General features: G+C 38.4%; 1 protein-coding gene across 4 annotated transcripts in view; it reads right to left on the bottom strand.

The window, feature by feature from the left end:
• Positions 1 to 15946, bottom strand: part of Tbc1d19 (TBC1 domain family member 19) — a 128670-nt gene that overhangs the window by 15361 nt on the left and 97363 nt on the right. For all 4 annotated transcript variants that reach the window (XM_037209034.1, XM_028865920.2, XM_028865919.2 and 1 more), the window contains 3 exons: positions 9270 to 9379; positions 8229 to 8320; positions 2106 to 2221 (listed from right to left, as the gene is read on the bottom strand). In XM_037209034.1, coding sequence (XP_037064929.1) covers positions 2106 to 2221; positions 8229 to 8320; positions 9270 to 9379 — 318 coding nt within the window. The remainder of the gene's footprint in view (positions 1 to 2105; positions 2222 to 8228; positions 8321 to 9269; positions 9380 to 15946) is intronic.

Below are 15946 nucleotides of genomic sequence, written 5' to 3'. Positions count from 1 at the left end.
CTTCTCTCTACAGCAGTGTTGAGGAACAAAATCAGAGAACTTGAATCTGAAGAGTCCTGAAAGTTCTCTGAATCAAAGCTTCTTTCACATGAAAACTACCCCACTTTTCAGGTGACAATTTGGTTCACTCAATTACTCTCTGAGGAAGCACTTTCCCACACTGTGCATTCACGCTATAGCTACTCTCTGAGGAAGCACTTTCTCACACTGAGCTCCTTTCTTTCACGCTCACTCACTGTTTTCTCTGAAATGATACCAAGTGTGGAGGAGTATGCTTTTCAAAGTTTCTGGTATACACAAAAAAGAGTAGCTTGGTGAAGTCTAAAATCCAAACATTTGTGAAATGGTAGCAGAAAACCAGACTCTTAGTCTAGAAAATAGAAGAGTCTAGGGAAAGATGGGTGAAACAGAAAAAACATGAAAACACCTTGGTTTAAAAGGGACATATTTGGAGCTGTAGAGATGTCTCAGTGGTTAGGAGCACTTGCTGCTCCTTCATATGACCCGAGATCAGTTCCTAGCACCCAGGCAGAGTGGCTCACAACTGCCTGCGATTCTAGCTCCATGAGATCAGATGCCCTCTTCTGGTGTCTGTGGGTACCTACACACACATGGCAAACACACACACACACACACACACACACACACACACACACACACACACACGTCTTTAAAAAGAAAAAAAGAATCATTTTTATCTTAGCAGTTATGTTATTTATTTTGTGTGTGTTCACATATGTATGTGTGTGGTTGTGAGTGCCACGGTGCACATATGGAAGCCTGGTATGTGTGTGGAAGTCAGAAGACAACTTGTGGTTCTCTCCTTCCACCATGTGGGTCTTGGGAATTTAACTCAGGCTGTCAGGCTTGCGGTAGGCATCTTTACCCACTGAGCCATCTCAAAGGCCCTAAAAGGGGCACATGTTAGTAAGCCATATCCGTAAAGACATGGGGCCTCTGAAAGGGCAGGATTACCTAGCACTTCAGTATGGAACAAAGGATAAGAACAGTTGGTCAGAAATGGCTGAAAAGCCAGAGGGCACTTTCTGGCATTCCTGCTTTCCTAGGTGATCTGGCACTGTCTTTTAACTAAGCTGAAGAAGGTACACTGTTCTTCTCAAACAAGTTGGTATGAGCTTTAAGAAAAATGAGGGAAGGATGCTGGGAGTTGTTAAAGCATCAATCAACGCCAGTCTGACTGCACCCGAGGTGACATCTATCTTCATGTACTTTATAGTTATTCTAATTTCACCTTTCCAAATGTCACCCAAATACTATGGGCTCTGGCATTCAAGACAATGTTAATATGGTGCCCAGAGAATATTCTTGGCACATTATTTTTCTAACTAAGCCTTATTTCCACAATATCCCAGAGAGGTAATTGTAATGTTAAGGAAGCAAACAAAACATTCCCAGCTTTTCTGTACCCCATGTGTTGTTGCAGAAATATTACTTGAATTTTCTAATAATCCTAGTAATAAAGTAACTGAGTCAACTGTGCACAGGTACATATAGGGGATATGTACCTGGTGTGTTACAGTGTGATTTACATCTGCTGTGTAAAATGCTTAATCATTAACAGTGGATGAATCTATGGCTTCCTTGTACAAAGGAAGAAATGCCTTTTTAATTTTTTTTTTAAAAAAATGAGAGAATACTTAAAAGAAGAAATTTTGGCACCGGGGTAGAAGCCAGAGACTACTAGCAAAAATGAAAAGGTTTGGAATCCAGGATAAATTGCAGTCTAGAAGAGATGTGCTTTGAGATATGCAGAGGGGCTCAGTCTCTGAAAGGGGGAACCGGACAGAATGTTATGAAACTCATGGGTTAGAGCAGAAAGCAAATGTATCTGCTGCACGAACCTCACAGAGACTAGGACTAGACTGTGTAGAGCAGTTAGACGGATGTATCAAAAGTGCAGAACTTCAGAACCTGTTTACTAGGCCTGCCCAATCAATTAAATGTCCATAGTCCTGCTCAATCAATTAAATGTTCAATGATGAATGCAGACCCTTCTCTAATGACAGTAGGTAAGTATTAGACAGGAAAGGGGCTTCATGGAGAAACAGCATGGATTTATTCCACAGACAAGCACTTACTCTTACCAGCAAGAATTTCCAGAGAGTTGTATCCTAGGATTCTATCCCACAAAAGCAAGAGTTGATCTGTAGCTAAGTATCCAGAAAAAGCTCGAACCATCCATTTAAATGATATACGAAGTCTGTAGACAAGAAAAATAAGAATTAATTTTGTTGTTAGATCCTTCCCTCAAAAAAAGGGAATATTAGAAGAATCCAACTAATTTTGTCATTATTACAAATCTCTTGACTCCTCATTTCCTAAAAGCTGAAAAGGGTCAGCGACAAGAAGGTGGGTCTTCAATTTGATGTTCCTAAACTAAGAGGAAGAACTGTGTGTGACGGAGTTCATGTTTACAAACCATCTTGCACTGTACCTTCTCGGAGTGCGATCAACAGCTGGATTCTAATAGTCTTAATTTTAGGAAAGCCAGGACATTTTGGATTGCTGTTCTAAATACTTTAAAGAACATTCAGTGCTTTTATACTTTTCAGTTTAATAAGTTTTACCCGTACATTTCAAGCAAACTGTTACATGGGGTGGATAAAATAAAGTAAACAACAAGTAGAAATCTGGAAGAAAAATGGTTTAAAGTAACAACATACCTTAAAACCCTTTGTTTTAATGAGGAGGTCAAAAAAACCAATTCAACTGAATTCATTTTGCTACAAAAAGTTCAAAGATGTATAAGGTCCCACTTTTATAAGTCATCTATATTATAGTAACAGTTTTTCACTAGAATTAGGAAATGAGCCCTTTGATTTATAATGCTCTAAGAGATAAACAAACCTCTCAAATTTCTGTATTATCTATCAGTATCTTAAAATCAAATGACTGTACCTGAGAGGTCACAGTCAAATTCTTTGTTGAATTATTCTAGATTCTAATATGACCAGTATTGGTCAGTAGTATTTACAAATTAAGTCTTTTGATTGGTTTAAAATCAAACAAAAGAAAACTTTGTCCATAAATATTTTAATATTGAAAAATACATCCAAATTATTACATTTAATCATTTTCATTTTATTCAAATTCTCAGTGTCTTGGGGAAGGAATAGTGTCTGTTCCCATAGAGATAGCACAGTGATGGCTTTAAAAGCATAAAGTTTACTGGGGGATGATTTAGCATAGCAGAATCTTACCCTTGCAAGTATACAGTTCCATGAATTTTATATGAAAGATAACAGGAAGAAAACCATAACATTAAATAGTATAATAGTTATTTGAAAAAGATGAAACATAATGATAAAACCTCCAAGTCACTGAGTAGGTCTGATAGCAGACTGAAATGACCAAGGAAAGAGTCGATGGATCTGACCATATATATCAATAGAATTATGATCTAAAGAAGTCTCTAGTCCAAATCACAGACAAAATGAATGGAAAACCAAATAACAAAAATTAAAATAGACACATAAACAAAAAGCACATCTTGGTGGTGGGGGTTGGGGGGATTGAAAGTATTGACGTGGCATCATTGTAACCCACAAGAGGAGAGTAAGTGTGGTGCTCAAAACATATCTGGAGGATGGAAGCTAACCAAAAAGTCCCACAATATGACAACAGCTGTAAGGTCATAAGATGATCAACAGAATACAAAACTAAAGAAATCTAAGTCTAGATACACTGCAATCAGGTTGCTGAAAGGTGAAGACATGAGTCTTGATAGCAACCACAGACAGGAAGGATTAAAATGATCCTTCCTGAAATGTTCAGGAGCATTTCAAGCTTAGAATTTGTTTAAAAGTGGAATATGCTGTGAAACAGGAGGCACCTACCAAAGATCGTTCACCAGCAGCACAAACAAGGAATGGTATGCATAAACTGGGGTAAAAAGTGCCCAGTTTTAACAGTAGGCACAAGATTTCAATCACACAATATCAATTATGTTAATAATAAGTGGCATAAACATACCAGTTAGAAGACAGGTTGCTATGTAGGAAGACTATATTTGACAAGAAACCCACTTGAAAATTAAAAGCACTGATAATTGATCAATTAAAAATAGAAAACACCATGCAATTTGTAATCAAGAGAAAGCTGTCATAGCTGTACCTGTATCCAGTACAGCAGATTTATGGTCAAGAATTAAGGACAATAATTAGGCCGTCTCCTTAAAACAGAGATTCAAAATATATGTAACAATGAAGGAAGAAGACACCCTATAAACAATTGTTTATAGAGACTAATATTGCTCAATAAATAAGAAAAGAAAACTGACAGAGTTGAATAAAAGTAGAAAGAAGGCTTTCCAATATGAGTTGATTTATTGACATTTACAGACTTCTGCCAAATATTCATGCAACATAAATCCTTCGTGTGTGTGTGTGTGTGTGTGTGTGTGTGTGTGTGTGTGAGAGAGAGAGAGAGAGAGAGAGAGAGAGAGAGAGAGAGAGAGAGAGAGAGAGAGAGAGAGACACACGGGGGGGGGGGGCAGTTATAGAAAAACTTTTAGGAGCCAGTCTTGTCTTCCAATTTCTTCTGAGGCAGGGTCTCTGACTGTTTCTCAATCTGTGCTGTGTACTCCAGCTCAGTAGCTGGTCTGCAGGTTTCGGGTACAGCCTTCATTTCTGCCTCCCACGTTTCCACAGTAGTGCTGGGATTACAGGTGTAAGCTACCACAGTCAGCTTTTTATGTTGGTTCTGGGGATGGGAAGCTGGGCTGTCAGGCTTGTGCATCAGATATTTTTACACACAGAGCCATTTCTTGGCCCCAAGAACATAAATTCTTTTCAGATGGATATGCAACATTTGTCTTGATAGATTATATTTGAGTCAAAAACAAATCTGAAAAAGTTAAAAGCACTGAAATCATATGAAATGTGATATCTAACAACAACAGAATGAAAAGAGAAAGTAATAATAGAAAAATATCTAACCTTTCCAATATTTGGAAAGCAATATCACATTAAAAAATTATGGGATGGGGACTGAGGCAGCATCTCTCTACATAGCCCTGGCTGTCCTGGAATTCATTATGTAGACTAGGTTGGCCTTGAACTCATAGAAATCTGCCTGCCTATGCCTCCCAAGTACTAGGATTAAAGGTATGTGCCACCACACCCAGCTTAAATTTGAACTTTTTAATAAAATGTTTTTCATACAATATATTTTGATCATATTTTCCCCCCTCTCTATCCACATAACTCCCTGTTCTTTTGCTGTCTTAAAAACCCCATCAAACCCCAAACCAAACCAAACCAACAACAAAAATCACAAAACAACAAAAACTCATAGAGTCTGTTTTGGGTTGGTCAACTACTTCTGATCACGAAGCTTGTCTTGAAGTGTAGTTGATAAACCCAGTGTCATTCCACTGAAGAAAACTGATTTTCCCTCTCAGCAGTTATCAACTGTAAATAGTTTCTTGGTTAGGGGTGGGACTTGGGGCCCAGTTCATCTTCTCTTGTGCATGTTGTCACAGTCTCTGTGAGTTCATTTGTGTGTCAGCCTTGGAGGATGTGGAAGACACTGATTCCTTGGAGTCATGTACCAACTCTGGCTATTATTTTCTTTCCACCTCCTTTTCACATAGATCCCTGAACCTTGATGGAGGGGGCAGTGGGATTGATGAAGACATCCCATGAGGCCCTGAGTGCTCCAAAGTCTCTCATTCTCAGCACATTGTTCAACTGTGGATCTCTGTGTTAATTGCTATTTACTGTAAGAAGAAGCTTCTCTGATTAGAGATGAGGGATGCACTGATTTATGGGGATATCAATATATCATTAGGATATCATCATATCATTAATCGGCTATATTCATTTAGTAGAATAATAGTAAGTTTTCTCTAGGGACCATTACCTGTCTAGTTCCTGGACTTGTTAGCAGTTTCAGGTATGGATTGTATCTCATGGAGTAGGCCTTAAGTCCAGTCAAAACTGGGTCAGTTACTCCCCTAACGTTTGTACCACTACTGTACCCGTGGGTATATCTTGCAGGCAGGCTGCTATTGTAGCTCTCAGAGTTCATAGCTGGGTAATACTGATGATTATTTGTGTAAGGTACCAAGGATGCTATGTCAGTAGGGGTGAAGCTTCTAATGGGAGCACGAGCTCAGTTTCTCCATAAACATCACAGTTTTAATATAACTGACAACCAAATAGGAAGTCACAAAAGAAATGAAACATTTTTAATTGAATGAAAATGAGATGATAACATATCAAACTTTACTAGGTGGAGGTAAAATTGACTTTGAGAGAAATCGATAACATTAATGCTTATATCAAAGAAGGAAAGAAAGGTACCTTAAATAAGAGCAAAATAAACCCAAAGCAAGTATAAAGGAAAAAAGATATAAATGGAAGAGCAGAAATAAGTGTAAATGAAACTGTAAAAGAAGAGAAAACTCAACAGAACATAGAACTCATTCTTTCAAAGATGGTTAAAGTTAATAAATCTCTAATAAATCAAGAAAAAGAGGCAGGGCAGGCCCTCTCAACCTGATGACCTGAGCCCTAGTCCAGGACCAACTCCAACAAGAGAAGAGACTCATGCAAATTGTCCTCTAATCTCCACACACATGCTTTTGTGTGTAGTGTGAGTGTGTGTGTATGAAAGAGAGAGAGAGAAAGACAGAGACAGAGAAACAGAGAGAGAGAGTGCACAGTGTATGTGTGTGTGTATATACACTAAATAATAAGTAAAAAACAAAAACACAACAGCAGTAGTTCTCACTTATGAAAGCCTTTTAAAAATTGATTTCTACCATCTACTGGGTTTTTTATACTTCTTCCTGTTGAAGAATTTTAAGTCACCCAAATCTAAATGTTCTTTGTAGTGATTTAAAATGTATAAGTAGATTAGAAAAACCATCAACATTTTATTTTCTAGCAATGAACTAAACATCTTCAACCCAACAAAGGCCTAGTTATAGCCAACTGCTAATTTCACACAGTAAACAGAGGTCAGTGAACTTTTGCACTCAATATAAACGATTTTTGTCACATTCCTGTTTTACAGTCTCATTGAAGAACAGAATATTTTTCAAATGAGGCCACAAAAGAAAGAGTATCAATTCTGAATTATCAAAGGATAATTTTTAAATAACACTTGAAATCTTTTTTAAATCCAATGGAGCTTTGGAGAAAGGCAATAGAGCATTCACATCTGCGCCCTCCATGTCTGCATCTTGTCTATACTCACTGAACCTAGAAACAATTCCACAAGGTGGGAATTCTCTTCATTTTAAGATAAAGAAGTTATCTTGATTTAAGTATAAATTGAATTTACAGCATAAATAACTTCACCTGGAAGGCGTGGCTTAATAGAAAGGGAGTTTGCAGCAGGATTACATTGATATCCACTAAACTAGGCATTTGCTGCAGATTGACGTCTGAAGAAGAAAACTATCACACTTGGTTGCCATGAAGTCCTCTCAAAGAGTTAGTGTCCCTTTTTCACATAGACCTTTCTTAACAGTGCGTGAGGCTGCTTAGAGAGGACAGGAGCAAAACCCTAATCTAGATAAGAGTATTTAATAGGAGACAGAACCATTTACTGAGGTCAGAGCCAATCTGCATATTTAACCCACTGCTCATACTGAGATCAGTGAAGCAAATGTAAACATCTGTCTGTAAGGGAAAACACGGGACAACTGCTGGGAGGTGTATGGTCTGCTTCCCTTGAGTGAAAACAGCAAACTTGAACCTTACACATTTCAGAGTTGGGCTCTGATAACTCTAAGTCACACTGACTTAATTTTGGTAGTATCACATTTCCCAGGCTCCATTTGTTTCCATAAATGTTTTCTTTATGAATTGAAGTTAGATTAATTTGTTGATTTCACAGCACAGACACAGAAGCCAATCCCAGGGAATACAACTTCTAATAGGACACTGGTCATTGTTCTAAGTATATTTTGCCTTCAGTGCTCGACCCTGAACCCAGAGGCTCACACATGTCCGCCAAGTGCTTTCCCACTGAGCCACAGACCCAGCCCTCCAAGAACCTTTCTTTCTTTCACAATAGAGTTGGGCTTAAGGATTAGTACTTTTGCGGGAAGAACTGTTGCCTTACTTCCTTGAGGACATGCTGTGGCTGTGTGTGTGTGTGTGTGTGTGTGTGTGTGTGTGTGTGTGTGTGTGTGTGTTTCCAGCTTCACCATGGGAAGCATTGTGAAGAGGCAGCGAGGCAATAAAACTACTCACGGTTGAGCGCCGATTTCTCGCAGATGATAAAAGAGTTGGGGAAGATACGTTTGAAGAAGGGTTTCAAACAGCAAACACAGTGACACGATACCCTGGATCACAACGAGTCAGAAGAGACATGGTTTAGTCTTTGAATATGAACGATGGGGGCAACTCATTCAAAAATGACAATGCATACTAATATTCTTTGCGAATCAAAACAGAGCACACCAATGGATCTCTGACACCGCATTTAAAGATAAATTTTATGTCATCGTGCATACACACTTGCTGACATGCTAAGCAGTCTCCTTTTAAACACAGCAGCCCTCACCCCCCACAGCTGGAGAACCCAAGGCAAAACAAACGTTCTGTACAGGAAATCTGCCGCTGTGTGAGCCACATACCACCCCTCAGGTCTAGCAAACTTCATTTTCTCTGGCTGTGTTCCAGTTCCCAGGCACTTCCTGGTGCTGTGGGCATTCCGGTCCCTCTCTCCCCATGTGTGTCTTTGGGAAACCATTTCCTGCTTTTCTCACCTCTTTGAATCACATCAAGAAGTTATCAGACAAACATATCTGATAACTCAGAATAAAAATTTTGTTTACTAAATCTACCTTTTTAAAAAGGCCATTGTTTGTAAAGTAGAAGTAACCAACTTAAACAAGTTTTTTTTTTTTTTTCAAATGTATTTAGTCCTTAGCAACTCTGATTAATAGTTTTCCCACAGCAGCACAGATGACCTCACCAACCTCTCTTCTCAGATGGAGATGGCAGTAAAGAAGGCTGGTAGCATCTTTGTCAAGGATAAGAATCCAGACAGCCCAGGTTTGCTTGTTTGGTTTTAAATTTTTGCACAGAGTGCTAAAAGTCTAGTTAATAAGAGATGTTTTTCTCTCTACTCTGCAAAATATTTAAACATCACTTTCTTTTCTCTCATTGATTCTAGAAACACATTTGAAACCATAAATTACAATTTCTTGCTCTGTAATTTGAGTGGGAGACTTCTTCTTTAAGGAAAGAACAGTTTAGAGACTGAGTTGACCCAGCTCAGGAACTTACAGAAGGGTGTGAGGAGATGGAGTGGAGTCGGAAGAAAAAGCGGACGTACATCTCCCGGAATATCTGATACAATTTGTAAGGTTCATGATACAGAAAACACAGTGGAGCAACTAAAAGAAAAGAGAATTGGTAATACTGCATGACTAAAACATTTAGAATAAGTTCATGAAGTGCAAAGAATAGAACAAGAAGGCATAGTGTTCATGCCCACAGCAAAGTCTGTTGTCATATGTCCACCGTGTTTTAATGTTCAAAGGGAATATACCCATGTGGAAGTCCAGACAACTGCTAAACATTATAGATGTACAAGTTATGACACTTAGGATCACAGCCTATCATTTGACTGAGAATGGAGTGACAGAGCTGGTATGCATAGAAATGAGGCCACAAGAAAGCAACACCCAAGCATTTCTTACCCTTTTTCTGAGACAGGGTGTCATAGCCCATGCTGGCCTTTACCCTGAGCTCCTTCTGCACCTCAGCCTTCCAAGGAGAAGTTCCTCCTTCTTTCTTTTAGTCATCATAACAACTAGAATTAGAATAACTGTTATCTGAAATTTGCAGATGGAGAAACTGAGGTACAAGGGAGCTGAGGTATTTATCCAAGGCTACAGCACAGACTTATTTCAGTGTCTGTGTTTCCATCTGTTACACCAGCTTGTTCATGTGCCCTTGGAGAAATGAAGACCCCACCCCACAGCACATCTTTACCCTAAATCAGAGCTTCTACAAAAGATGTAATTTTCTGCACCTTTGTTGTTAGTGCATAGGTAGAAAATTTGCCTTTGTATGGATTGTGTATTCATCAACTTTATTAAATTCATTTATTAATCCTCACCGATTATCTGATTATTCTTTTAGATTTTTTATGTACATAATTACAATATCTGATAATAATGGAAGTTTTATTTTCTTTCCAGTATCTGTTTATTTATTTCCTTACTTTTTTATCTTGCTTTGTTTCATTGGTTATGACCTTCAATGGACTAAACTGTACAACAGTACCAAGGGGAATCTTTATCGGTTTCTTAGAGACAAAGCTTTTAATATTGCTAAGTATAATATTTACTATATACTCAGGTATTATTGATCTGAATAAAGATATTCCCTCCTATTCTTAGATAAAAGTTCTTATCACAAATATTTTGTTTATTAGTATAGATTATTCATAAAGTTTCATTATTACATTTTCATATACATATATAATGCATTTTATCAAATTCACCACCAGTTCCCCTCCGTGACTTCTTTCTGCAGTGGACAGTGGTAACTGCAGATGTTCACAACTGGTCAAAAGGATGGAAATGAGTGACAGTTGAAAACTCAACCATGAATGGGGTACCTGTGTTACCCCTCCAAGTTTCTGGAAACACTGCGGAAGAATGGGTGGAGGAATGTAAGAGTGGAGGAAGCAGTAAGCAGTGGGAAAGTAAAGATGTGGACACAGGCTTCCTCACATCACAAGGCCGTTGCATTCTTCAACGCACAGTGGCTATGATTGCCTACACAAGATCAACATCTGATTATAGACTGGGGAGGATCTCATCAGGCTCCAACCCTCCCTGAGGATTTATATTCAGTTAATACGGGGAGGGGGGCATATTCCATTTTCTTTAGTGGTGTAGCCAACTGGCAACATGCCCTTGCTTCTTGTAAAGAATTCCTCAAAACAATCCTGAGCAAGAAGACCAATGTGGAAGGAATACCATTCCAGACCTCAAGATATATTCCAGAGCCATAGTAATAGAAACGATATGGTACTGGTACAGAAACGAACACGCAGATAGAACAGTGAGATACTTCTACTTCCTCCAGTTCTTACTTTAAGAACTCTATGTTCAGAGTCCTAGCCAAGTTTTTAAATGTGTCTTTGGTTGTTTGTTTTTTGACTGCTTTTAGTTCTTCATATATTCTGGGTAGTAATCTTCTGTCTGATGTACTTCTGGCAAAATTGTCTCCCAGGCTTTGGGCCTCCTCTTCACTTGATTGTGAAGTAATTGAAGAAAAACAACAGAATAAAACAGAATACCCAAATAAGAGTAACTACAGCCAACTAATATTTGACAAAGATGCCAATCACATACACTGGAGAAAAGATAGCATCTTCAACAAATGATGCTGGGAGAACTGGATGGCTGCAAGAAGAAGTATAGATCTGTATCTATCACCTTGAAAAAAACTAACTCCAAATGGATCAAAGACCTAACTGTGAAACCTGAAAACTGAAATTGCCACACAAACACACCTGGGCAGTATCCTACATGACTTAGGTGTATGAGTGGAAATTCTGAACAGGACCTCATCTGCCCAGGAATAAAGTCCAACAATTGACAAATGGGAACTTACAAAAATAGAAGGCTTCTGCACAGCTAAAGGAACAATCAATTGAGTGAAGCTAAAAGTCAATCTACCATATAACACAACTACACCACTCCTTGGCATATGCCCAAAGGACTAGACATCTTACTCCACACATAATTGCTCAGCCATATTCACTGATGGTCTATTCACAATAGTGAGGAAATGGGAAAATAACCAAATGCCTGTCATATGATGGATAATGAAAATGTGGTAAACACACACCATGAAATATTATTCAGTTGTAAAGAAAAACAAAATCATGGACTTTACAGGTAAATGGATGAAATGGAAAAGGTCATATTGAGTGAGATAATCCAGAATCAGAAAGACAAGTGTGGTATGTTCTCTCCCATCTGTGGCTCCTAACTCTAGCTATTCAGGTGTGCTCCTGTAATCTAGAGTAACTACAGAGACCAGGAAAGTAAAAAGGGACCAGGGAAGATGGAGGAGCAGAAGAGAGGGGAAAAGCATGGTACAAGTGGTGTGAAGAGGAAAATGGTTAAAGAGTGTGTGTATGTGGGGGGGGGGCGCTACTTGGAGAGGGGAAGGATGCCAATACAGAAGGAGAGGGAATAAAGAAGGTAAAATAAAAGTAAGGATGTCTGGAAAACTCACAAGGAATCATATTATTATCTATTTACTGAAGTTTCATATAATACATATAAGTTTATGTGTATACATATGTAAATTAAGTGATATTTTCCTATGTAGGCTGACAATGAGCCAAAGACTAACAAGAACCCCAACACCAGGCATGAGACGCTCCTTTCCAGTTATTGGTCATGGTAGTTCAAGACACTCCCCCAAATTGTAGGCTACTGCTGTTGCCGCCAGTTATCTCCCAGAGGTGGAAGGTAAGTCCCTATTACTGAAGACACCATGTACTTCAGACCAGGTTTCAGATGATCCAAGCTGAATCTGCCTGAAAACCTTCTCCCTGAGGTTTAGATTTCAATAAAGCAGAAGGTGCCATATAAGCTTCCAAAGGAGGGAATCCAATAATAGTTCTACCTACCTATGACACCTATGAAAAACAACAACCAGCACACACAATAACCCTACGAGTGCAGTAGTGGCAGGCATATCTGGGCAGTAACCAACAGCTCTCTCAATGGACTTTAGGCCACCTCAACAAGAGGGAAATCATGCCTGGTACTGGAAACCTAGTCAACTACGCAGGGCAGTGAGGTTATGGATGCTGGTGGAAAAGCTACAATTAACACTTTATTAAACCAGCAAAAACCCTAACTACATCCTAAATATTTGCCCTTATATCCATCCATAGACAAGTATAGCTCTCACCAAAGAAACTTCTCTTTGCAATAGATGGAGAACATTATTAAAAAAAAAATCTACAATCAATAAAAACACAAAAACAGAGAACACGTAATAGTGGCACCCAACTGATACATCTACAACACAACTCCTGCACCACGGCTCAAGGATGATTGTAGGAAAAGGGGCAGGAAGACTATAAAAGTCAAAAGAAGAGGGAGTCTGCCCTAAGACTGGCTCTCCTAGAAAATCCAGGGAAGATCTGAACGAGGAAGGCACCAACAGACATGGCAACATGGAAGGGCAAATCTCACGGGGCCTTAGCCCTAGACAAAGAACGACAGGCAACTAAGGAACGCTGAGAGTGGGAGAAACAGTCCTCCTGAGGGAAGAGGCCCCCCGTTAGTTATCCAGTCCCCACATAGTCAGCCGTAAAATCATACACATCCAGGTAGCATCATATAAACTGAGCAGGCTGTATTTATATAACAGAAATGAAAGAAAATGAGGTTACAAATTTGAGAAAGAGCAAGGTGTATTTGGGGGGCCGTGGGAGGAATTGAAGGAAGGAGAGGGGGTGAGAAAATGGTGAAATTATACTTTAATTTTAAAAAAAATTATATGCATATTTGTGTGTATACATACAAGTGTGTGCAAGTACACACATGTGAAGACCAGGGGTCAATGTTGAGTGTCTTCCGTTATCACTTCCCACATTACATCGTGAGACAAGGTCTGTCGTCAAATGTGGAGTGTACAAACTGGCTAGCCTGGCTCCAAAGATCCACCTGTCTTCATCTCCCCCCAATGCCTGTCCTTCCCCAACTCATCAGTTAGGGATGAGTGCCACCACTCCTGGCTGCTATGTGGCCACTGAGGTTCAGAACTCGGTTGCCATCAAACTTTGTGGCAGGCACTTTACTGACTGTGCCACCTCACCAGTCCTCAAGAACGTTAATTTTGGAAGTTAAGTAAAACATAAGATGACTTCTCAACATCTTTAATTAATTCACTTTGAAAGCAAACATTTGAATAATGTCTTCCTACTACTGGATATATTAAATGTTTTATGGTCTCAAACTCACTATGGGGCAGAAGATGACTTTCTGATCTTCCTCCCTCTACCTCCTGTGTGCTGGGATCATAGGCATGCACCACATGTTCCTTTTGTTGTTGTTTTGTGATGCCGGGGAGTCCTGCATGCTAGGTAAGCTGGCTGCCACCTAAGTTACATTCCTCAGCCCCTGACATATCAAAATAGCTTCCATCAACTTAACATGCTCCTTGGGCCAAAGATTCATTTTGGTAACAAGTGCTAAATGACATTTGTTTTTTTTTTTGCATCCAGTTATTGTCAGTTGAGTCACACTGTGGATGTCAGAAAATGCTAATCATGGGGACCAATCTGACCACATGATCCCACTATGCTGACAAACAATGGCACATTTTCCAGGAATTTGAGCATAAACAATGCAAATATATAAAACTGAATCTCTAAATATTAATTTTAACAAAAAATGTCTGCTTATTTGTAGTGTTTTCATACGGTACAAACTGGGTTGGGCTCTGTAACATCTTGGTAAACTCTGAAGACAGTGGATGGACATTGAGTAAGCAGGGAAACCACTGGAAAAATGTAGCATTCTTCTTTTTGACAAAGTGAACAGAAAAGTTATAAAAATATTGTAATTGCTTGTGCACAAAGCTTCAATTATAAGCCTAAAGCACAGTTTGCACTGTGAATGATAAATTCAGTGAAGTCAGCATTTCATATGGCAAATTCTACTTCTTCTGTAGGGCATGTGAGGAACAAATTACTTTCAGGGGAGTTAAAATATATATTAATAAATGAATTACTTTGAAATAGAAAAAACTCATATATAGTACATATTTTATATAGATATACGGTTGATAGCCAAAGAGGTGTGCCCTTCCATTTCAAAACTAACATTTGAAATCTATCAAAATACATTGCTACTTCCAGAAATAGCCCAAATTAAAGCATTCCATATACCTAAAAATTATAATTCATGCTTTAATTGTAATAAATTGTTAATAAAACTTCAAAATGAATAATTGGAATTTATTTCCAATTTCCAATGATTAAAGACTAGGACATGAATTTAAGGACAGGAGGAGCAGAACGGGAGGAGTTGGAGGGAAGGCGGTGTATAAATAATGTAAATATAGTAATCGTGTATGAAATTCTCAAAAAAATTATTTTTATTAATTAAAATCTGCAACCTCCAACTGAAGATTTTATAGCTTCTGAGATTATTAGCAACCATTCTAATGCAGAAATGAAGAATGAGCTTAAAGATAAATACATTTCCATAAATATAAATAATACAAAAACTTCTACAAGTAGTCAGTATTCAAGGCACCACAATATTTTGTTGAATTTCCTGAAAGAGCAAAAAAAAAAAAAAACCAGCAAACCATCAATCTATTACATATGACAGGTAAAAAGTAAACATGACCAAAATTTTGATTTCATGCATATTTCCCTACTTGGTTCTTCCATAAAAAGAAATGTATTCATTAACTTTTAAAGCAACATAAATGTGTGGTGGAACTTTACCAATGAAATGATAATGGCTATGTACTTATAAGACTATCTATGTAAATGAGGATCAGAAGACAGTTTAAACTAGTACGTTTTGAGTGGATTTTGAGAACAGATAAATACTGTCATTTGTAAAATGAAGAAACTGAAATGGCCAAGTGCTGACTACTTTTCGATGGTTTGCTGTGCTGGAACACTGGTGCCGTTAACTGGCTGATGCTAATGTCTCCGCGGATGCCTCCTGTTTCCTAATGTGATATATGTGAACTCTCCATCAAGTATTTTGCATCATTTATTTCCCTGTCAAACATTTCTCCCTTAGGTGTATCAGCATGGGCCTACTTAAGTGATCATGAACATGAATGGGCAGAGTCTGAGTCTACTAAAATATGCCAGGTGTCTAATCCTTCATGGCATCAAGTAGACTTCAATTCACTTGTGTATACTAAACATTTGTTTGTTTGTTTATCTGTTT

This window comes from Peromyscus leucopus, chromosome 10, assembly GCF_004664715.2.
Source record: "Peromyscus leucopus breed LL Stock chromosome 10, UCI_PerLeu_2.1, whole genome shotgun sequence".
Lineage (NCBI taxonomy): Eukaryota > Metazoa > Chordata > Mammalia > Rodentia > Cricetidae > Peromyscus > Peromyscus leucopus.
Note: the sequence above shows the minus strand (reverse complement) of the source record. Positions and strands in the feature narration are given on the sequence as shown.